Source organism: Lissotriton helveticus, chromosome 10 (genome assembly GCF_964261635.1).
Source record: "Lissotriton helveticus chromosome 10, aLisHel1.1, whole genome shotgun sequence".
Classification (NCBI taxonomy): domain Eukaryota; kingdom Metazoa; phylum Chordata; class Amphibia; order Caudata; family Salamandridae; genus Lissotriton; species Lissotriton helveticus.
The window spans coordinates 62,304,721-62,327,977 of record NC_136071.1 but is presented as its reverse complement, the minus strand read 5'-3'; the positions used below and the strand labels follow the sequence as shown (position 1 = coordinate 62,327,977).

Genomic DNA, 23,257 nt, shown 5'->3' with positions numbered 1-23,257 from the left:
CAGCCCCATATGCACACGTGCACCCAAGGATGCTCGCTGCAACCCCATATGCACTAGTGCACCCTTGGATGCTCGCTGCAGCCCCATTTAGACAGGTATCTCCATAATGCAGCACATTAGGGGCAGCTAAAATGCTCAGAGGATCCAGAGAGGCCCAGGAACCACCTCTTGACTCTAAGCAGCTCTCGTTTCACACCTTGGCCTTGTAAACGTACAAGGCCAGTGCAACCTAACATGTGCCATCACAGGCCCATATGCGCCCATCCCTGGCCCATCTGCATTAAAGGAAGAGTGGGCAAGGACTGTGGAGCTGGTTCACACCAGAGCGATCTTTTCTTTTAAGGGCGAGAGAGCCTGGTGTTGGTAACGCCGACAATAGTGCAAAGAGGGAAACAGCTTCATGCTGCTCTCGCACTCCTCACTCCAGTCCAAGAGGGGTGAGAGTGGGCATGCTGAAAGTGGCATAGAACGGTGGACGGGGGCCCTGGTGCAAGGAAGGAAAATGGTCACTTTCGACTGTTGGGTTAGTAAAATGTAGCAATTAGCAGGGTTCAATTGGTCCCGGCACCGCTGCACCTGTTGCACCAATATTAGCTACGCCCTTGAATTCTGATGTGGCATTTGGAGAGGGAAACATGGGCCCCAAACTCCCTGCTCGCGCCCAGATGTTGTTTAATTGCACCTTCAGATATGCTTTAGTGGACAGATCATACTGCGAGTCAACACTATGGTGGGGAGCCCAGGCACATCTCTCCCTAAACAGCATATTATGTTTATTGTTTATTTTATGTGTTTTCCTTTGTGCCTGTTGGATGTCTCTGCTGCAGATGGTACCCTGTCACAATCGTGATTGTTTTTGCGTTTTGTTGGGAGGGTGAAGGTGGCAGACACAAGATGGTGATGGAGGAGGCAGGGTCCCTCCTTCGCCCTCTATCCCCAGATGGCAATAAGCAACTTATCCGATTCACCTCTGCCCGTTCTACATTTTCAAGTGGTCACTCAACAGTTTGACCTTTCATACTGAGAGGGCTGCTTACTAGGGTGGGTGTAACTCGTGTAATTTGCTGTTGTGTAATTACAAAAATATTACGTGGAATTCCAATAGGCGCGCAAATCCTTTATTTGGCACTATTTGTTATTGTAAAATGTGCCCTCGCAACCAAAATGGGCCCGAGGAAGCACTTTCACAAAAAAAATAGCGTTAAACGTATCAAGATATGAGCAGCAGCAGCAGTGACTTGCTAAATTCCTTGGTACAAGGAATTTAGCAAGTCACTGCTGCTGCTGCTCATATTTTGATGTCGGATTTTGCCCAAAATGACTTTTAATTTCGCAAGCGCACAAAATCACTTAATTTTTGGTAATTTCACATCACAAGAGTAATGCACAGTTATAGAAATGACTCTGATTACTCCCGCTTAATTAAAAGTTCACCCAGACCTTTTGTTTACCGACATACCCATGTATTTAATAATTTCCTATTGTTTGCATTCACACTTGTGTGATAATAAGTCCCTTGCAGCTCGGTCCACCAGAATAGGTGGGACCATGCAGCCTCCCTCCAATGGCGGCTCCTGTGAGGCTAGAGCAGGGGTACTCATAGTACGGCCCGCGGGCCAGTGGCGGCCCGGCAAGCCTTCCCTGGCGGCCCGCGGACCTTGTACACATCATACCAGTGTTTAAATTTATTTTTTTATTTAAAGAGTGTTGCAAACTAAGTTACAGCAGCGCGACTCCATCCGAGACTGCTGCTCTGTGGGGGCCGGCCGGGCGATTCCTGCCATAGTTAGAGTGGAGCTGCAGGGGTGCTAAGAGGTGAACACAGCCTCATTAACATTCTAATGGTCTTTTAAAGACCTGTTAATGCGCTCGGTGCAGCTGTGTCTGTGTGTGCTTCGAAGCTGTCTCAGCCCGGGCTGACACAGAGGCAGGCTGCGCGAGATGACAGAGGGAGAGGGAAAGAAAGGGAGACAAAGTGAGGAAGGGAAAGGGAGACTGGGTGAGGGAGTAAGAGAGGAAAGGAGGGAAAGGGAGGAATGGGAGGGTGAGGGAAGGAAAGGGAGTGACAGTGAGGGACTCTGTGTACAGTTAGAATGCGTGTGTGGGTGGCTCGTGGCTGGCATCAGTACTGGGTGCAGTGACTGACTGGGTGGCATCAATCATGCATGTCATGTCAGGAGGACAAATAAACAAACTGCAAAGTGGAAAGTTAACTGATGATCGATCGAAATGACTTTTAAATTATTTTACGCAAACTGTGTTACTAGGCCTCGGCTCGGAGCCTAGGCGCTGGGCGGCATTGATTTGAAATGCGATGGGGAGGCTCAGACGAGGGGCGCAGTGGCAGGACTCCATCTGGTTAAGCGCGCCGCCAAACGACACTTAGACAGTCATGCCGTCATAAATAGCATGTTGGAGGCGAGGCGCACAGTTAGGTGAAATACAGAAGTACTTACTGCAGAACAGGTGCCGCCGCAGGCCGCAACATGCATCAAATGTCGATGCCCGTGATATAACCATAGCAATCAAATATGTCAAAGTTACTAAAGAAAAAGGGGCCCTATAGTGACATGATGTAAGTTAAAAGGCACACCAACACGTAGCAACGAAGAGATGCAGGCTAGCGGGACCTTAAGTGACCTGTGTGGCGCAGTCCACGCTGTGCGATGAGCCACATGAACAGAGTGCAGTGGAACTGGAGTGAGGGCACTACAGGAAGAGATGGCAAACCGAGGGTGCACCGCGTGCAGCTGCATTGAAGGAAGAAAAATGTTAGCATTTTTAACATTTAATTGAAACTTGAGCACGTTCAGGTCAGTGATTTAGTTCCTGTTTACATTGTATGTGTTAATATTGCATAGTTGCATTCCCTAAAAGTGTTAGCTATTTAAGGATTCTGTTCATGTATTATTTTTCATGTCTCACATTACTCTTGTACAGTGCATACCTTGAACGGAGTGGCACCACTTGAGAGCGCTGGAGCTTAGGCTGAGGGCACTGCGAGTTTCTCTCAGTGCCTGTCAAATAGTGAAAAAGATGTTCAGAAATCTTGATGGACATCAATCAAATCCTGGCCTCTCAGCAGAGCGCACAGGGCAGTGGTCATGTGTTCCAGTTGCAATGTGATTCTGTGCATATGGGTTTGATGGAGGTATACTTTTTTCAAAATAATGATGTAAAAAAACATTTAGTGAATGCTTGCTACTCGTAACAAGTCATCCTTAACTTTTACGCCCTACCACTTTCAAATGTCACCAGCTGCCACTGTGAGGGAGGGAAAGGGAGATCGGGTGAAGGAGTGAGAGAGGGAAAGGGTAGGAGGGAAAGGGAGGGGGAGGGAGGGAAAGGGAGTGACAGTGAGGGAGTGAGGGAGGGAAAGGGAGACAGAGTGAGGGAGGGAAAGGGAGACAGAGTGAGGGAGTGAGGGAGTGAAAGGGAGACAGAGTGAGGGAGTGAGAGAGGGAAAGGGAGGGAGAGAAAGGAAGGGAGGGAAAGGGAGTGACAGAGTAAGGGAGTGAGAGAGGGAAAAGGAGACAGAGGGAAGGAGACAGAGGGAGGGGGACAGAGTAAGGGAGAGTGAGAGAGGGAGGGAGAGGGAGGGAGGGAGACAGAGAGAGAAAGAGAGCGAGAGAGAGAGATGTGTGTATGCCGGGTCTGGTGGCTCAGTGGACGAAGGTGTCCGCTGCAGGGACCAGTGATCAACCTCATGGTCAGTTTTTTTGTTGTTGCTCTAGCCCCGCCCCCTTCCCCACTGACCTCACCCCCACTGGTGCGGCCCTCGGACACAAACCACAGTGTAAATTTGGCCCCCGAGAGAAAGTTTGTGAGTACCCATGGGCTAGAGTGTTTGAACTAACAGCGGCAGACCAGAGGTGGGGGCAGCCTAAGCAAGCCAGGGGCCCTCTGTCACTCAGCCCTGTCCCATACTAAGCAAGCCAGGGGCCCTCTGTCACTCAGCCCTGCCCCATACTAAGCAAGCCAGGGGCCCTCTGTCACTCAGCCCTGCCCCATACTAAGCAAGCCGGGGGCCCTCTGTCACTCAGCCCTGCCCCATACTAAGCAAGCCAGGGGACCTCTGTCACTCAGCCCTGCCCCATACTAAGCAAGCCAGGGGCCCTCTGTCACTCAGCCCTGCCCCATACTAAGCAAGCCAGGGGACCTCTGTCACTCAGCCCTGCCCCATACTAAGCAAGCCAGGGCTCCTCTGTCACTCAAACCTGCCCCATACTAAGCAAGCCAGGGCTCCTCTGTCACTCAAACCTGCCCCATACTAAGCAAGCCTCTGTCACTCAGCCCTGCCCCATACTAAGCAAGCCAGGGGCCCTCTGTCACTCAGCCCTGCCCCATACTGTTACCAGCATATTACACACTGCTCTTGAGTCCCCTCTCTGTCTGATATTCTCCCCAGACCTCCTCCTACATACTGACCTCCCATTAACTCATCTTTTTGTTTGAATGGAAACAATTGTGCTGCTTGATCCTCTGCCTCTTACAGTTTTCTATAATGTGTTTACGCAGATCCCCGTCCCATATAGAATCCATCCATGCCTCATGTGGTCACAACAATGTCTTGAACAGCATGAAAATAAGCTCTCCGGCCCAAACTCGTGACCAGGTTTTCTTGTAGTGAATGAATATAAGTAAACATTAGGTTAATCAAAATTTCACTTACTGAATTGTCAGACGAGTCTACAGTCTCCGACCTCTGGACGCAGGAGCTCCGCGCCTGTGAGTGCAGTGACCCAAAGAGCCAATGGGGTCTCAGGGATGGCTCCTTATATGGACTCTTCCACCCCATGGGCTGGGTGAGCCCAGGGATTTGGCTTTGATCTGTCACCTGTGTGCATCCCTTGACAGCCACCTGCCCTCCCACAGCCCATCCTCTGCCTGGTAATGAGTGGGTGGTGCCAGTACAAAAGTGGCACCTTTCAAGACCATCAATCAACATCTTTTAATAGGCTGATGCAAGTGCTGGGTGCCAGCTGTGCAGTGAAGCAGCAGTGGGAATTCCATCATTTCCTGATGACGACACCGTTCAAAGAGGGTCATCAGTACAACTGCTGGGACCTCCTGTATCAAGTCGCCCCAGGTTTAAACGAAAGGCTTGTGGGGCAGTTTATCCCTCATTTTGAATAAAGTAGTAGATGTGCTTTCTCAATCACTCCTTATAAATAGCAATTATGTTCTCAATATTACAAAAGAGTATAAGATGCTCATTCTTTTGTTTATTACAGGTCAGGTCAGGTCACTAATCAATTTATTTTGGATCCTATAAAATGAACTCCAACACTTGTTAGGTGAAGCCTACCAGACAGGGAAGCTATGTGGTTGCAAAAGACCTTTTGTCAGCATACCGAGAACTTACTGTGGGCTCAAAGCCCGCCCATGACCTATCATTGGTTGACTTTATTTTCACTCTCACATATCAGAGTTCAAAAGACAGAACAAATGCATAACAGTTACAGTTTACAAACAAATGTGCTTCATATATTACATAAAAATAAACAAAATGGAACATGTAGATACTTAACAGGAATAACACAAAAAAACATAAAAACATGGATCGTTTGAGTGCCCAATAAATCACTGTTGTTCCCTAGGCAGACATATGTTTTTGCATCCTAAAATAAATATGTCTATTGGGACCTTGCACACTTATTCAGATTACGTTGACATTTCGACACCCTAGAAAAAATGTGAGTGTAGTTGAATACCATCACCGTGGGGTCTTCTACAGCACTATATATTCTTGAGTGGCTTCACCCACCTTGCCTAGGCAATCATAAATAACGAAGTGGGACAGCTTTCAGCTATTCAGAGCCTTTTTCAAATTGCAAAAAATAAGTGTGAATGAGCGAGAGAGACTCACTCTAGATCAGATTAGGAAAGCCATATAAATACACAATACCAAACACACATAGGCAAGTGCACACATTAGTTTTAATCTCTCCTAGTGCTTTTGTGTCCATGAGAATTACCCAAATGACCCAAGAGAATTTCCTGATGTTCCAAAATCTCATTGCTACCTACCATCAGGACTTCAGGGTAGCTCAAAGTGTTCGAGATTACAAAACTGTCTTCTTTATTTTTGCAATCATTACAGTATCACAAAGCATGCTAAAATTATTAAAGTCTTACCCCCACATGCATCATTGTGACATTTTGCACTTCTTAATTTGCGAAAAATAAGTAATCGCAAATTAAGAAGTGCAAAATGCTATGCATCATTATTTTCGGTATTCATTTGTGATTTGGTAAAAATCGCAATTTTTACCGAATCCCAAATAAATACCGAATTCTTAAGTACATTTTCGCAATTCCCATTGATTCCTATGGGCCAAAAGGCCCATAGGAGTCAATGGGAAGGCAGTAGCAAATTGCGAGTGGCACTTTGAAAATTTCATGGGTGCAGGGGGGGTTCCAAAGGACCCCCCCATGCACCCCTGAAATGTATTTTTCGCATCATGTTTCACACACACATGTCCTAAGGACATGTGTGTGTGAAACATGAATGTTGAAAAAAAAACATTTTCAGCATTTAAAACACTTTTTCCAAATTTACCGAGTGGTTCAACCACTCGGTAAATTTGACACCCTAATTGCGATTTTGCACTTTTGAAATTAATGATGCATTGCTTTTAAGAAATCGCACATCTGCGACTTCTTAAAAGCAACCGCAATTTTTGAACTCGCAAAAATGCTACGAATTCTAAAATTGCTTCATGCATCCCAAAAAGCACTTTTGGAATCGCAAACGGCCGATTTTAAGGAATCGCACCGTTTGCGACTCCAAAAATGCTTGATGCATGTGGGGGCTAGAGCTGGAGGATTCATTTTAGGGAATGTATCAGTGGTGAAGATATTAACATCTTTTTCCTTGAACATAGGGCCATCGTTGGGCTTCTTCCAAAAGACAGATTTATATAAGTAATCATTAATTTATGTCAACATTGATTAATTTAGTATATATTTATTTTATTTTAGACATATACCATCATCTGGTCTGAGGCACCAATGTCAGTAGAAACATAAATAAAGTCATGTGAGGTATCACTAATTGGGAACGCCACATTTTCTTTTAACACGTTTACTGCGGTGGACATACCGCCATGGTGCGGGCGTTCTACAGAGTGGGCGGGCCGCGTCGGTCAACGGTCATTCGCAGCACCCGCGAACAGGTTAATGAGAGGGTGCAACTGTCCAAACCTGTGCTCGGGCCATTGATTGAGGATGTGCTGTGGCACAGACGGTGCAGTGCAACTAAAACAGTAAAAAAACAACTAGATGGTAGCCCATTCTAATTGGTGGGACGGACATATAGTGAATTCTACGATGACCCTTACTCTGTCAGGCCATTGGAGGGCTCTAACCATGGGAGAGACTCCGCCATGGTTACACCAGTGTTCCACCTTCATATTAATTGGGTGGGGGTACCATTATCTTGGTGGTAAGGATAGTTTATCACCATTGAAAAAGAATATCATTACAGCCAATATATAAATCATCCCTTTGTCTTTTAATGGGTTTGTTGCTCAAAGTACTATTCAATGGAGCGATGGAAGCATTCCTTTTTACTATAATTTCTGAAGCATGGTGAGATCAAACTGGGGGTATGGGTGAGCAAATTTAATCGCATATCATTTGATTTGCGCCTCTTTTAAGGACAAGTCACATCAAAGCAATATTCCTATCTAGCTCTGATGGTCTCCGTTGATTTTGTGATTAAGTGTTCTCTTGTGTTCCTCTCAGGTCTCAGAAAGATAATATATATTTTCGGAGAAAAGATGCAGAACAGAAGGCCTGCCCCAGAGGACAAGATCGCAAAAATTTCCACTGCCACCATATATTTTCCTTTTGTGCTGAGATAGGCTGGTATAAAGGAGAACCAGACACTGATGAATACCAGCATGCTGAAGGTGATGAACTTGGCCTCATTGAAGCTGTCAGGCAAATTCCGAGCCATAAATGCTATCCCAAAACTTATGCATGCCAATAGTCCCAAAAAGGTCAATGTAGAGTAGAACATCTGAATGGATCCCTCGTTGCACTCAGCTATGATCTTCCAGCTGTCTGCACGGTTGTTAAGTTCTGGAAATGGAGGTGAAGTTCCTAGCCAAGTAATTCCAATAGAAAACTCAATAACAGAGCAAACCAGCATGATGATGTAAGAAGTCCTGGAGCCAACCCATAACCTTAACTTGCTGTTCGGCTTGGTGGCCCTAAAGGCAATGACCACTGTTAATGTTTTAGCCATTACACAAGAAATAGCAAGTGAGAATGTTACACTAAAAATCACTTGACGGAGCATGCAGGTCACTCTGCCAGGCATGCCAATAAAAACCAAGGAACAGAGGAAACACAGCATGAGAGCAACAAGGAGGAAATAACTAAGGCAGACATTGTTGGCCCGCACAACTGGGGTGTTCCGATACATTATAAAAATGCATAATACACCAGTGGCATTGAAGAAGAGGAATACTGCTACTGAAGCCAAGATGGTACCCAGTGGTTCTGCATAGGACAAAAATTCAATTCCCTTAGGTATGCATTTGTCTTTTTTGTAATTTGACCAGTGATCTTCTGGGCATTTCATGCAGTCCAAGGAATCTGTTGGTGATAGCAGATGACAGCTTTTAGGCTCAAATATTATTAAGTGATATTTAGACAGTAACAATAACATAGCACAGTGTTGCATTGCAGTCACCAACAGTGAACATTATTGAGTAATATTTAAGTGTTCCAATGTATATGTGAGTACAGAATAACAAATACAAGTTAGCCCACAGCTCCCCTTAAATCCTGACCAACCTTCATTACCCCAACTACTGGTGTGGCATAGTGAGCAAAAGAACAATGGATTCAACTCAGATCTCTAGAGTGGGAGTGAGTGGCTGAAAGGTTTTAGCAATCTGTCCATCATCTTGTTTCGTTTGCTTTTAGAAGCCCATTGCACCCTAAGTAGTATGTTTAGGAAGACATTTAACTATTGTATGCACTTTCTTTTTATTTGGGTGTCCTGTTTGACTATTCGGGTGCATGGGGTGCTCATATTTCGTCCAGCACCTTAAAGTTAACTAGGGTGGAAGGTGGTCTTCTAAATATTTCCTGGCCAGTAGGTCGTAAACATTTGACCTGCTTATTTCTGTTTATATTTTATTGCGTACTCCTATTGTCTGTTTTTTACATGGATTTGGGGATACTATTACTGTCACACCTTACAGGTCAAAGAGAATATCACACGTATGTGCCTCCTGAACCAATCCACTGCCAGCTCAAGTTTTATCTGTCATAGTGAATTTGGCTGGTCCAATTTGGAATATCGCATCAAACTGGCACCTATTTTACTATGGATATCAGCCTGGGCCACCCATGAGGTTGGCCTAAATAGAAAACGTATTACTGATGGCCTTCAGCAGGATTGGGGTTTATCACTTCCTTGGTTAGCTTATGTTGCTTCAATTGTAAAAGAGCTTGGACACCTATAGCTATTTTGCTTGCCCTCGCGGATTATAAAAGCAGATGAAAGAGTAGTAAAAGCATTTTTCTTGGAAAGATAATGCTCCTTAAGGGAATGGACTGAAGGATGTATAAGCACTGTGCACAAGTGTAGGAAATTATGATCTGCTTTTATGGTTACCCACACTTTTTGCCTGGTGCTATGTTGTTTCTGACTAGTCTGACTGGGATCCTGCTAATCAGGACCCCAGTCTCTGTGCTTTCTTCACTAAATTGTTACGGTAAGTACTTCCCAGATTGGACACTGGTGTACCCTTGTCAGTCCCTAGTATATGGTACTAAGGTACAAGGGCACAGGTACACCAGGGGTCCCCCATGGGCTAAAGCATGCATTCTGCTACCCATGGGGTCTACTCAAATGGTAAAATTGCAGCCTGTGTAATCTGGTGCTGGCACCACTTACGAAAAATATAGGGTTTCCTATATCTAAGGTCACTCTACTTAAAACCTATAAGTCACCCCTAAAGCAGGCCTTTACAATCCTGAAGGCAGGGTACTCGGTTCTAAGTGTGAGGGTGCCCCTGCATGACTGAACTTAGGGTTGGGTAGTTAAGGGTCTAGCACAACCCTTTCTCCAACCTCAGAGGGTTTAGTTCCCATTAGGTTAGGTAGGTGCAACACCACACTACACCTAGTATGTCTTCAACAGGAGAAGCCAGTGGCTCTCAGTCTTCAAGATACAGTGACTTCACGTTCTAGGTACTGTGTTCCTCTGGGAAGCTCAAGTCAGGGAAAGGCCTCCAAGAGGTGTTACTAGTGGATCACCTACAGAAAGCTAGCGAGTCAGAAGAATAGGACTGAGTGTGTGAACAGGGAATAGAAGATGGGTCAGGAGGGACCCCCCCCCTGTATGACCCTGATTCTAACCCTGACCAGGAGGAGTCTCATGACTCCCACCTTGAGAACTCAGATCCCCCAGAGGATAGTGCAGATGGCACAGAGGATGTACCTAGGAATGGGTCTCCCTGTGTTCCTCCTGGGAGGGTTCAGAGTAGAGGTCTAGATCCTCCTCTAGAGAATCCAATGCTTCAGGACATTCTATAGGGACCTCCATATCTAGTAAGAGATACAGCTCTTTGGACAGGGAGTACCAACTGTTTGAACTTGACAAAGCAGGGCTTAGGCTCAGGAAAGATCAGTTGGCCCTTGACGAAGAGTCCTTAGAAGTCCAAAAGGCTAGGAAGAATCTGGGACTAGAGACCCATGGTGGGAGTAACAGTATCCCTAGAATCAGAGAAACTCCTCTTGACAATAAGAACATGAGCAGGACAGTCGCTTCTTAGCAGGAGGGGGATGATATCCATGGGTCACTGCTTTAGAGAGGACCTGTAAAGATCAGAAGGTCCCTCAAGAGCAATGGGCAGCTATCCTGTGGCTTTCATTTGCTAACAAATGTAGAGATAAGCTCTTCGCTCTTAGACAACAGGATGCTGACAATTACCCAATGCCGAAGACTGCTCTGATAGATGGGTTTGGCTTAACCACTGAGCAATATAGGATTAAGTTCAGAGATACTAAGAAGGCACACACCCAGAACTGGGTAAATTTTGTAGTCATTGCTATTAAAGCTATGGAAGGCTGGCTTCATGGAAGCAAGGTACAGAACTATGAAGAATTGTCCCTCACTTTTACTGGCCTCATATATCTGAAGATACAAAGGAGTTGTGTCCCTCCACTTGCCAAGCCAGTGGTAAGTAAGGTGGCACCACAAAGGACCCCTTAATCCTACTCCCAGTGGTTGGGGCCCCCTTTGAGAGTGTAGGGATTGTCTTGAACTCTCCAACTGCATTTGGGCACAGTTGTATACTAGTGGTGGTGGGCCATGCCACTAGGTACCCCGAGGTAATTCCTCTTAGAACCACTACAGCTCCTGTAGTGGCCAGGGCCCTCCTGTGAATCTTTTCCAGAGTGGGCTTCCCTAAGGAGGTTTTAACAGACAGAGGTGCAAACTTAATGTCTAGTTCTATCACTGCCATGTGGAAAGAGGATGGAGTAAACTACAAGTTTACGACATCCTACCATCCACTGTGTATCTCTGACCAGCACCTGTGCCACTGGTGGCCAATGATGGCTCACCTGGTCAATAGCAATTACCTGACCTATTGCATGCGACTACTTTGTATTCTCAACCCTTGTTGAATGTGTGACCCTAGTGCTGTACCTGTTTACATAGTGGGTGCTATGCCTATTTACAGTGTTAAAAGCCACATTTAATTTGTTTTAGGATTCTCTCTCAGAGATGCCATTCTCCTAAGTTACATGATGAGGCTTCCTTAAAATCTTCAAAGTTCTTTCATTTGACATAATAGAACATTCTGATTCCTCAGTATGTACCCCAGATAAAATGTCTCACCTGTTCGATTGGCGATGCTCCCATCTGGGCAGGGCACACAGGAGAAGCAGCACTTGGGACGCCCTGCAATGGTAGATTTCCTATGTCCAAGAGGACAACTTTCACTGCAGACTGACACAGGGGCCTGAAATAACAATAGAGGTTAAACCATTTTTGAATCATGATGCCTCGTGAAAGCCTCAGTATGTATGTGAGTGATGGTTCTCTAGCCTGTAGTCCTGTTAAAGCTAATAGCCATACTGATGGCGAAAATTGCGAACATTGTGTCCCATAGCTTTTCTAACACCATTGTATCTATGGCATTCTAAATGTCAAAGTCAGTGGGGCACTTTAAAGGGGGTGTAGGCATAACTAGCCACTTAAACTTCCCTAAGCAAGTGGAGGAAGTGAGCCCCTGGAGAGGGCTGACCTGGAAGGCTGTCTCTTATTGAGAGTGTTTTTCATCCAAACATGAATTTTCATTAAATTATAAAAACTAATTTGGCATTTTTTCCTTGGCTTCGACCTGGCAAAAAGCACACATTTTGGCATCAGACACTAGCTTTTACTTTTTTCCTAAATAAATTTACTTTTTCTTGAAAACTAGATGCCACTAGTGAGATAAAGCCTTCATTGTACCACCCATTAAAGTAGCCCTATGAAACACATCTCTTGGTTTGCCGCAGCAGCCTTGGTGTGCAGTTTTAAATTGCTATTAAACCAAATGTTTAAATCTCATATCCTTTGATGTCTGGAATCACTTCTTCACTTCTTCACATTGCTAAGAGCACGGATTGGATGCACTACTATCCATTCTATTAGGCATGACATTTTGCCGTCCGAAGCAGGATATGTTACACATGTTTTTCTATTGTAGAATTACGAGCATGATTAAGCAAATCAGCAATTGTTAAGTTAGTATCATATATAATTTCTGTCAGGGACTGTACTGTAATAGTTTCTTGTTTTTATGTCTAGAACCTATTGTTGAGACCCCTGATGAAGGGCCGACATTGACCCAAAATGCATTGGGTTCCATAAGGATATGGATGATTAACAAAAATGCCACCAAGAAACAATTGGAAAATAGCAATAAAAAATAAAATTGTAAACAGAATTATTGTCTAAACAAGAAGAAAAAAAGCAATTAAAAGAGAAAAGGAAAACAATTATGTTTTCCACAGAAAAGTTCTCCCTGTCAGTCGGACAGGGTCGCCCTCTCCTGACATTCCGGTAAATTCTGGCAGTGATAACCCCACAAAGTCCTTTTTCACTTTAGCTTGGCTGGCTCTTTCTTAGGAAACAAAATAGGTTACATTAAATTATAATGCTTCATTTCAGTTTGAGAGTAGTTAGAAAAATGGTTCAAGGTTTCATTTCAAAAGTAATGTAAAATTCAACTTAATGGTCAAATCGGATCTTATATTCCTATTTCATAAATTACACTCGTGCAAAGTTGTCATTTCTCTGCCTAAACTAAAAGGGACTTTCTGCCAGTGTCTAGTTTCACCTAGCTTGAATGGCTCCCCTGTGGTGAAAAGTGTTTTCTCACTGCCAGTGGACAAAAGGCATGGGTGTGGAGAGGTGTTTTTCTTACTTGAACAGGATGGCCTGGTGGGTTTTGCCAAGTCTCTTCCTGAGATTCAAATTATGCCTATCCTATCACTGGCATATGTAGCTCACACTGAGGCCTGCTTCTCTTTGTCTTCTTAGTTAACTTAGCTCCAAGCCCAGTGGGAATGGGAGCTGCTCCTGAACTGATTTGAAGTGACCACAAGGGAGGATTTCTCCAGTTCCATACCCACACCTCTGGGTGGGTAGAGGAGGAAGGGTTTTGCCATGTTGGTTTTAGGGACATATGGGTACAATGGGATAGCATATAGTAAAACTGGAGATTCCCCACACACAGGCAGGCACTGGGCATAAATATGATATCCTCCTGAGAAAACACCTCAACTTGTGAACAAGCAGAAGAAGTACCGCCCTGCTGTCTAAAGAATCTGAAGGGTGATTGGGCATGCTTGCCTTGAACCCAGGAGCCTTTATGTGACCCCAAGGGTCAGTTGGTAGACCTCCTGTTTGAGCAAAAGGAACAGAGCAAGTTTCCAGATGTCTCTCTGCCTGCAACTGCCATTTGTCAAGTTCCAACTGGACCTGCCCCTGGACCCTGCTGCTGGCTTCTGTTGGAATGAGTCTTAACCCCCAAGTGGTGCTTCCCAGTACATGGAATCCTGGCTAATGTTGAAGTGTACATATCACAATGAGAGAGGCAGACTGTTTTTAAGTGAGTTCATTCAACTTCCATATATAATTGTATCAAATCATATTGAGTGAACACACCTCAAAGGTGGATATAAGCTAATTGGCATCAAACTTAAACATCCCTTTTCGTTTTTTAAAGGACTCTTATCGACCGTTGTGGACTCCTACTGTCCAAAGTGGACAAGCTGCCACTTAGAAACGATTTGGCAATGATTCCTCCATAGAAGGGGTAGGATACCAGGACTGCTGTGAAGCTGAAGCTGTTGACTTTCAATAGCCTGTTATATTCAACTTACTGGTTTTCCATGCTGAAGGAGATCTGACTTTCAGGAAAAAGTTTCTCCCTCCGAACGCAGAGTGCTTCTTCAGGATCAACACCAAGCTGCAACCGGTCGACATCGAGGTCTTCCTGAGCACCGTCTTCAGTCGTGGCCCACTTAGAGCTTTCCTTCCGTGGTCAACAGCTGTGACAGGACCCCACTCTTCAGCAGCATACCATTGACAAGCCCTGCTTGGGATCCAGCTTGCAGCTTGCCTTGCTCACAACTCATCGATGACCACTTTTACTCCAGAAAGATTTTGAAGTAAGAAGGTGAACTTTTCACCCAGACAAACCTAGTCCCTGTATCCGACTTGCTCTCTATCGTGGTCAGCCTTAACCTTTGACTTTGACCCGGTCTAGCCAGAATACATAACCACGGATAGAGCTTTGTGCTTTTTTGCTTTATTTTTAAATTTAAAAGTTAAAATTCAAATATCCCGTTCTACTAATTGGATTTTTGTTGTTTTGTTGCCTTTTAATTCATTAACAAATTCTCTATTATTGTAAATTGGTTTGGGATTTTACTTGTGTTGTGTTTTCATTTCATTACTGTGTGAGTACTGCATATATACTTTACAGAATACTTCTACATGGGTTCTCACTTCACTAAAATATTACCGTGAGTTTGTCACCTTACTGTGCTGTCTGTAACTCATGTCCTAACACATTGCAAAACCAAGTTAAAATCTAAATCTAACTTGTATACTGGAAGATTTCAAGGAAACCAGGTGCAAAACTGCACAAAGACCTAGAATGTATTTATAATATGCTCTTAAGTGAGTTCAAGAAAGATCCTACTGCTGTTAATTAGCTGGGATATTGTATAAACCTAGACCAAGTGAAAGTGTTTCAATGTATCAATGTTCAAAATTTTTATAGAGAAACATAAGACCATTTTTTCTCCCTTACTGCATTAACATCCAGAAAGTGGTTAAAAGAAGTCAGTTGAGCCGGTGAATATCAAGAAGCCTTTGACAAGTTCAAAAAGGCCCTGAGCGAAAACCCTCCATTACTGATGCACTGTATTGTACTGGAATTGTATTTAGAAATTAAAGAATGTCTATAATATACACGTGTTCCCATGTGCAATAATCAATTTGTTCCTTCATTTTCATTAAATATTTAATCATCTAAGTCCCAAATGCAGTGACTCCCTACATTAAGTGAGCTGATGACTTGTCTCTATGCTCACAGGTTAATTTGTGCAGTGGGTGATGGTGGACTAGACCAGCAACCTTATCTGAGAACCGGGATTCTTTATGTTCGTAAGCTGGTGAGCGGTACAGCTCATCCACAAAGCCCACTAAAATTGTTGGGATTTGGCTTAGGGCTGTTTTATGCCTGACCTTACAGGCCCACAGCCAATTGCCTGCTCAAGCACAGGATCTTTGTTGAACATTGCACAAGTCCCCAATGATCACAAGTTAATTCATCATCAGGGCATGTTACCCAAGCACAAATCTGGTGCTTTCCTGCGTACTCTGTATTATGGTGCCAACCAGTGGGCTATTTACCTTACTGTAGGCAGATGTTCATTGAATACAGAATCATTTCAAATCCTCTGAGCTGAAGCCCCACAGTAGGAGTGAGCTGCACAGCTCAATGCCCCTGCTGTGTTGCCAGCCTTCCTTCCAGGACACACTGTATCACTGCAACTACTATCAGACATCCTTTAAAACCCATTTCACAGTACACAAAGATACATAGGACAAATGATTTCACAAGGTTCAGGCACCAACCTGGTAACCTAGTACCATAAGAATGAGTCTTGTTATTACAGCCGATGAAGGGAACAGTCGGTGATCATGTGAGTCATCTCCCCTGGTGGGGGGAGCATTATAATGATTATACTTTTGCTTACCAACAGGTTTTACCTGGCGGTAAGGAACAGTAAAAAATGACTGCTCGTCTGCAATCTAAATTGGGCAAATAGACCTGTAGCCATTTCACCACAGCCGTCTTAGAAAGTTTGTCATGGCGAATGTTATTGCACTTTCTCTCTTTCTCAGCTCAGAAACAGGTAGTACAGGCTTCAATAACATCTAGGCTTGATTACAGTGATGCACTGTACTTGGGCCTTCTGGACTATCTGAACTGACCAGCAACCTTATAAACTGCAGGTGGTCCAAAACACTTCAGCCTGCACTCCTGCCACTAAGAACACGTGTCTGCACATCTAAGGGTGTTGCACTGGCTCCCTATTAGGAAGAGGATCCTTTTTAAGACCCTGTTACTTGTACATGGGGCCCTCCATCAGACTGGCATTGGGTGCCTCAGGGCAAGGTCTACTTCTATGCTCCATCTAGGTGGATTCGTTCAGCTAAGCTTTTTTCCAGCCAAAATCCCAAGGATCCCGCGGTCCAGAGCTGGTGGCAGGTCCTTTTCATTCTTAGGACCATCAGTATGGACCAACCTTCCCCCGGAGTTGTGGTTAATTTCAGCCATCTCCAAGGTTTGGAAGAAACTGAACACATGGCTTTTTAATCATGTTTAATGGTTAGGTCTCTGAGCAAGGACACCTCCTGGAACAACAGTGCACTATACAAATATCCTTTACATTAAATTACATAACTACAACTAGGAATGGCATTAAGGCTCTTGGAAATTGAATGATGACTGGCGGTAACCTTGTTTTGGCTCGAGTAGGACAAAGCACAATTCTATATTTTATAAAGTTATTTTTCTAGTAAAGTTATCACATATCCAAAAAGCCTGTTCATTGTTAACTGTCTACATCTACTTAATGACGAATGATTCACAGATTGTATGGAATAGCATTCCAGTGTTTTGCTGTGAGAAATGAAAAGCCCATCCTTATGTTTTAGTTCTGGTTTGTCAGCACACTAGTTGTCCTACTTTATCTGGTCACAAGAAATAAAAGGTCTTTCAGGATTACTACAGAGAGAGGGACTGTGCTCTCACCCAAATTTTGGGGGCCCAAAGTACAGATTTTGTTTGGACAAAAGGTGTGTACTTTTGCTGGAAAAAGTGATTGTATTGCACTTATTGGTTTGTGGGAACGCTTATGTTCAATACAGGAGGATTGAGCTGGCTCGAGTTACAGGCCACAGATCAAGCATCTCGGCCTCATCTATTTATTCTGAAACGTTACTATGAAAGCAGTGGGCCTTACATATTGACTGTAAAAATGATATGTGAAAGCCACTTGGCGTTTAAGGGTGTATTGTCATTACTCTGTGTTAAAGATTGTAAACAGGTGTTTCGTTACAGACAATCTCAAACATTACTGTGCGCATGGATTTTGGTGTTGGTTACACCGGCGACAGTCCTTGCGGGGTTGAATATTTGAAAATTTGAGAATCCTTATTATACCATTTTTAGGAAGGGTTGAACATTGTTAAGCCAATTGTATTTTGTACATTTTTGTAAGTGTATGACTGCTAATAGAAGGACTTTGGCTCTACCCAAATGTTGATTTCCATGAGTACAGATTTTGATTCGGCTACATTTGTGTACCTCCTCTGAAAAACAGTACTAGTATTGCTGTTTCTTTTCCATGTGGGAAAGCATATGCTAAACACAACAGGAATGAGTTGGTCTTGATCCAGACTAAAACCCTGATCTGCTTAGTAATAAAAGTTACAGCTAAGGCAGTAGGCATGTCTTATTGTGAGGAATGTATGTAAAAGCTAGTGGGGCTTTAGGAGTGAATTGTGTTTACACTGTGTTAAACCCTGACCTGTAGACAGGTATTTTGTTACACAATCTCTTGGCAAATAATAGTTAAGGGTTTTGATGTTGGTTACCCCCTGTAAGATTTTCTAGGGAAGAATATTTGGACTTTGAGAATCCTTGTCCTGTAGTTTGAGGAAGGGTTTTATATTGTATAATCACCTGCAATTGTATACATATTTGTATGTATACAATTGCTGCTTCTCCTGAGTACAGATTGTTATTGTCAAACATTGCCTCTATTGAAAAAGAGTGCTTGAATTGCACTTTTTGCCTTGTTGGAAAGTGTGTGCTCAACAGAGCAAGACAGACTTGGTTATGGTGACGAACAACAATAGGCCTGAGATGTTAGCTAAGAAAAGTCACAACATAGACTGTAGGCCTGACATACTGATTGTGAAAAGCTTAGGCAAAAGCCAATATGCCCACAAGGGTGAATTACCATTGCACTGTGTTATAGCTTGTAGACTGGACTTTTGTTACAGTATCTCTCACAGATTACCACCATAAGTAACGGTTTTGGTGTTAGGTATCCCTTCTGACAAACTCTTGTAGATGAAAATGTGCAAAGTGATAATTCTTTTTGGGCCCTTTTAACAGGCATTTTCTATTTATTTGAAAACTGTTATTTTGCATATATATACAATTTTATGACTGTTCCTGATGGTTGCCATCTTATGTGCAGTACAGGAGGCCTCTGTTTGTCATGATGGCAAATATGAGATTGTTATCCACCTCCAGACCGAAACTGTTATAAAAGTTACTCTTGTAATGATTAATTATATACCTTTTTACATATAGCTTAGTTGACATACAGTGGTGCTTGCTGCCCTTTTGTTTTATTTCTGCCTTTCTAGTTTTCTAAAATTGAAAAAAACTGTTTAAAATATTTACAACAATGACTGCTAGATCAAAATTTTGCATTAGATAGATAGATAGATGGGTGAATGGATGGATGGATGGATGGATTGGTATTGTTTAAATATTTGCAGGGCAATTTAAAGGATACTTGTTTCTTTATTCTCCATAAAGGCTAGACTTTACAGAAGGTGTGCAGTACTAAAACAGTCATTCATACTTATGCTATGGTGTTCCCAAACCTTGCTTTTATCCTAGCCTTTAGCGTAGAGCCCGAGATGGCACATGGTGCCATGATGAGCCAAGGAGCCAACCCTATGTTGTCAATAGATGTCACTCGCTGTAGAATGCCACTTCTGCTACATTTCGAATGTTGGTGACTCTGCAGCTTCAGTGCCCTCAATTTAATATGGTACATGAAGCATAACACGTGATAAGCTCAGTTGTAAATCATGCTCTTGAACAGCTAAATGAAACCTGACAATAAATGCATATGATTGGTTGCGTTAATTAGGTTGCTTTGCAATTTTTCTTTCATCAAGAGAAACTATTGTAAAACTTTTGATGGTAAGATAATCATCATAATTCTCACCTGAGTGTGTTTTCCACCCCATAAAATGGCGTTCTCATCAATGACCAGTTTAAGGCCTATGGGAGCTTTGGCGTCATAGGTCCCCACTTTCACAAAGCTGCTAGTCTGATTGGATGTCATGTGCCAGTACAGCAAGTCAAGAAATGGCGGCGAATCTCCAGATGAATCAAAAAACTTCTCAGTGTCGGTAGCAGTCTCCATGCGCACATTTTTAAGATAGTGCAGTATCTGGACACAAATCATACAATTATATTCAAAATGTATACCGAGGAAGATTACCTATGAGGTGATTGTTAATTTTGAATAGGCGGGGAATTTAAGAACAATAGGGCATATTATCAAGAAAGGGCGATACAGTATCGCCGCTTTTATCAGCAGGAAACTACCGCTAAAGCGGCGATATTGGGCTTGATAATATGCCCATGTGAATTCCTATAGAACCCCGGGTTAACACCAGAACCTGGGCTTCTATGGGAATTCACAAGGGCATATTATCAAGCCCATTATCGCCGCTTTAGTGGCAGTTTCCTGACGATAAAAGCGGCGATAATGTATCGCCCTTTCTTGATAAGATGGCCCAAAAAACGTAGATGTCCTGCATGCCAAAAATGTTGCTCACTCACTCTTTTGTCACAGTGTCACCAGGTTGTAATGAGGGTTTCCCACCATATGTAGGATAGGGAGACCATCACTAGAATGTCCTTCTCAGAAACTCCAAGAAAGACAAGGTGTTCCCAGACACGGAAATTCAAAGCCCCCAGGCACATTGAGACAACCTACATTTGCACGCTTCATGAGTTTTCTTTGTGTTAAACTTACAGAAATGTGTCAAAAGTACATGATGCAACCATTGCATTTCATTAAGCCAACAGTGGAGTCACATGTCCTGTGACTCCTCTCTAGGCCTAGATATCACTACCTGGCAGTCTGGGAACTCTAAATAGACAGAGGAGCATATCAACAGAGAATCTGATTTGTGGTTTTCCACCTACTCTAAAAGACAACCAGAATTACTCTCTCTTGAGTGTAACATTTTTCATGCCTATCTTAATCCCTTCGGTGCTCATGACGAGCTCAGCTCGTCATGGCATATACCAATCAGGTGCTCATGACGAGCTGAGCTCGTCATGGCCACACCCGTTTTGGTTGCTGTCCAGCACAGCAGGGGAATAGCTCTAGCAGCCATGTGGTTAACAATCACTAGCTGTATCTCATGTTTAAGGCTGTGCAAGCACACACACAGGTGTTTCTGAACTTTGGGAAATCTGGCAAGAACTACTCTGCTGTGAGAATGGAATGAAAAGGTGGCAGTCATTGATAAGTCAGTCAATAAAACCTCAGTGTAGAAGATCTCCATGGATGTTTTAGGAAAGTAGGATCTGCTTTCATGGTTACCCCCACTTTTTGCCTTGTGTATTGCATTTTCTGACTAGTCTGAGTGGGATCCTGATAACAAGATCCCAGTCTGTGTGCTTTCTCCCATAAATTGGTTATGGTGTGTACTTAGGTACATCCCAGATTGGCTACTGGTGTATCCTTCTAAGTCCATAGTATATGGTACTGAGTTACCCAGGGCATAGGTACACCAGGGGATCCCATGGGTGGAAGCATGTATTATGCCACCCATGGGAGACCACGCAAACTGTGATGACAGACCTGCCATTACAGCCTGGGTAAGCTGGTGCTAGCAACACTTTCGACTGATATAGGTTTCCCTGTATTTGAGGTCACTGCACCTAAAACGTATAAGTCACCCCTAAAGCAGGCCTTTCAATCCAGAAGGCAGGGTCTTCAGTTCTAAGTGTGAGGGTGCATGAGCGGGACGCCCCTACAACCTTCGCAATACATTTTCCCGGGTTGTAAGTGCATCAGCCATTAAGATATATAGAATCGCCATGCATCATTACGCGATGGCTAACTCTAAACTGGCTATAAAGAACCCTGTCATGTTTTGTATCATACATGTTGGAAGCATACCCCCATACTGTAAATGGTGTGGGAGGTATGATTCCATGCAATGTAAAGGTCCTCCAGGAGGCCCTCATTGGTTCCGGTACCAGTCTTCAAGAACCGGACAGCAAGCAAGGGCTGCTGCCGACCAGAGACATGTTTGTGCCCTCCTGCTGCTGAACCAAGCTTGAGCAGGGAAAGGCAGAACAATAGATATCCTGTCACAGGGAGGTGTGGCCACCTCCCAGACAGGGTTCAGTGTATTGGAGCACATTTGGTGCCCTCCTTGCATAGTCCAGTTCAAACAAGTTCAGGGAGCCATTGGCTCCCGCTCTGGCGCAAAACTGGACAAAGGACATGTGAGTATCCTCCCCACTGTCCGACCCCTCCCCTGGGAGGGAATCTTGAATCGTCCCAACCCTTTCCTTAGGGCTTACCTGTGGGTGGGGCCCTAGATACGTTATAGGGAAAGATTCATATCAAGACACCACTACATCTTCGATCTTCTGTGCACTCTGGCCTTCGCTGGACTTTGCTCTGACCTTCGAGTCTGCAACTGGGAAGACTCCTGTTGCTCCTGGTCTAGTTGTCCTGCAAGTCTGCAGCAATGTCAGTGCCCTTGCTCCATACAGGAACCTTTCAAGACCTGTGGACATCCAAGAAACCTGAAGGAAGGGAGTAACTTCCCTGCATTTGCAGGCCCCTCAATGAAGCTGATCGGTCTGCTGATCCTAGGCTCCCATGGACCCGAAAGGCTAGGCAACACAGGTGGTGGTTCTTCACATCCCTTGAGGCCTGCGCTGCCCTCTCACCAAGTTTGAGGCCAGTATCCCTCGTTGGAACTTTAGGAACTGAACCCCTGTGCACCACGTCGACTTGCCGTTTCAAAGGCTTGTTGTCTCTTCCCTCCAAGATCCTTGAGCTCCAAGTAGCCCCAACCTCAAGCATCTCTTGTGATCAAGATCTTTGTCTACACCGCATCGCATGCACAGCGGGCCAGCATCATGGGTGAGCTGCTCGAGGTCCTCTTGTGACTCCAGTGCCTCCAGCCTTTGGGTCCTCTTGAGAGTCTTTATTGATTTAAGTGGGCTCCCCTGATTGTTTGGGGCCTGCTCTGACTTCCCTGCTTGTGGCGTGTCATCTGGACCTTGTTGGTCCGACACTGCACCTTTTTTGCTTGCCATATTCGTTGCAGTTGCCAAGGCTTGTTGGTCCTCCCAACAGAAACCCACCCCTCAGCTCTCGCCATCTGATGTGCGACAGCTTGTGAATGGCCCTTGGTCTTCCACAGCATTTCCTGGTCCACACAGCTGCAGCTACAAGTTCACTGTCAGCTCTCCTGCAACACCCGACATCAGTGGCCATTCATCTCCTGTGCCTCCTGGTCACGCATGAGTGACAAAGACTCTGTCCCCTCTGCTTGCAGGTACTTCTCATCTAGAATCCTCCTTTGGGTTCCACCACACACTTTCACCTCCTCCAGCAGCAGCATCTGCTTGAAGTCCTTCATTGAGTTTGACAGGGGTTTCCGACGCCACTTCACAGGTATGCACCCGGCTTTCCAGGTGTAGGTATCTTGGTTCCTAGGGTATCCATGGGTGGGGTGGCTCTCCAACCTTCTGTCTTTCATGGGATTTCTTCCGGGTCAACTGGGAAAGGTCCTTCTTCTTTAAAATTGCAAAAGTGACTTACCCATTGACTTGAATTGAGCACACGGTTGTGTTTTCACTCT

At 44.3% G+C, this 23,257-nt stretch overlaps 1 protein-coding gene across 1 annotated transcript in view; it reads right to left on the bottom strand.

Annotated features, from left to right (window-relative positions):
* Nucleotides 1-7,687: 7,687 nt before the first annotated feature.
* The window catches only part of LOC144783902 (extracellular calcium-sensing receptor-like), a 68,657-nt gene continuing 53,087 nt past the window's right edge, over nt 7,688-23,257 (bottom strand). The window contains exons 4-6 of the mRNA XM_078662642.1: nt 19,576-19,803; nt 11,870-11,993; nt 7,688-8,607 (exon numbers count right to left, since the gene is read on the bottom strand). Coding sequence (XP_078518768.1) covers nt 7,688-8,607; nt 11,870-11,993; nt 19,576-19,803 — 1,272 coding nt within the window. The remainder of the gene's footprint in view (nt 8,608-11,869; nt 11,994-19,575; nt 19,804-23,257) is intronic.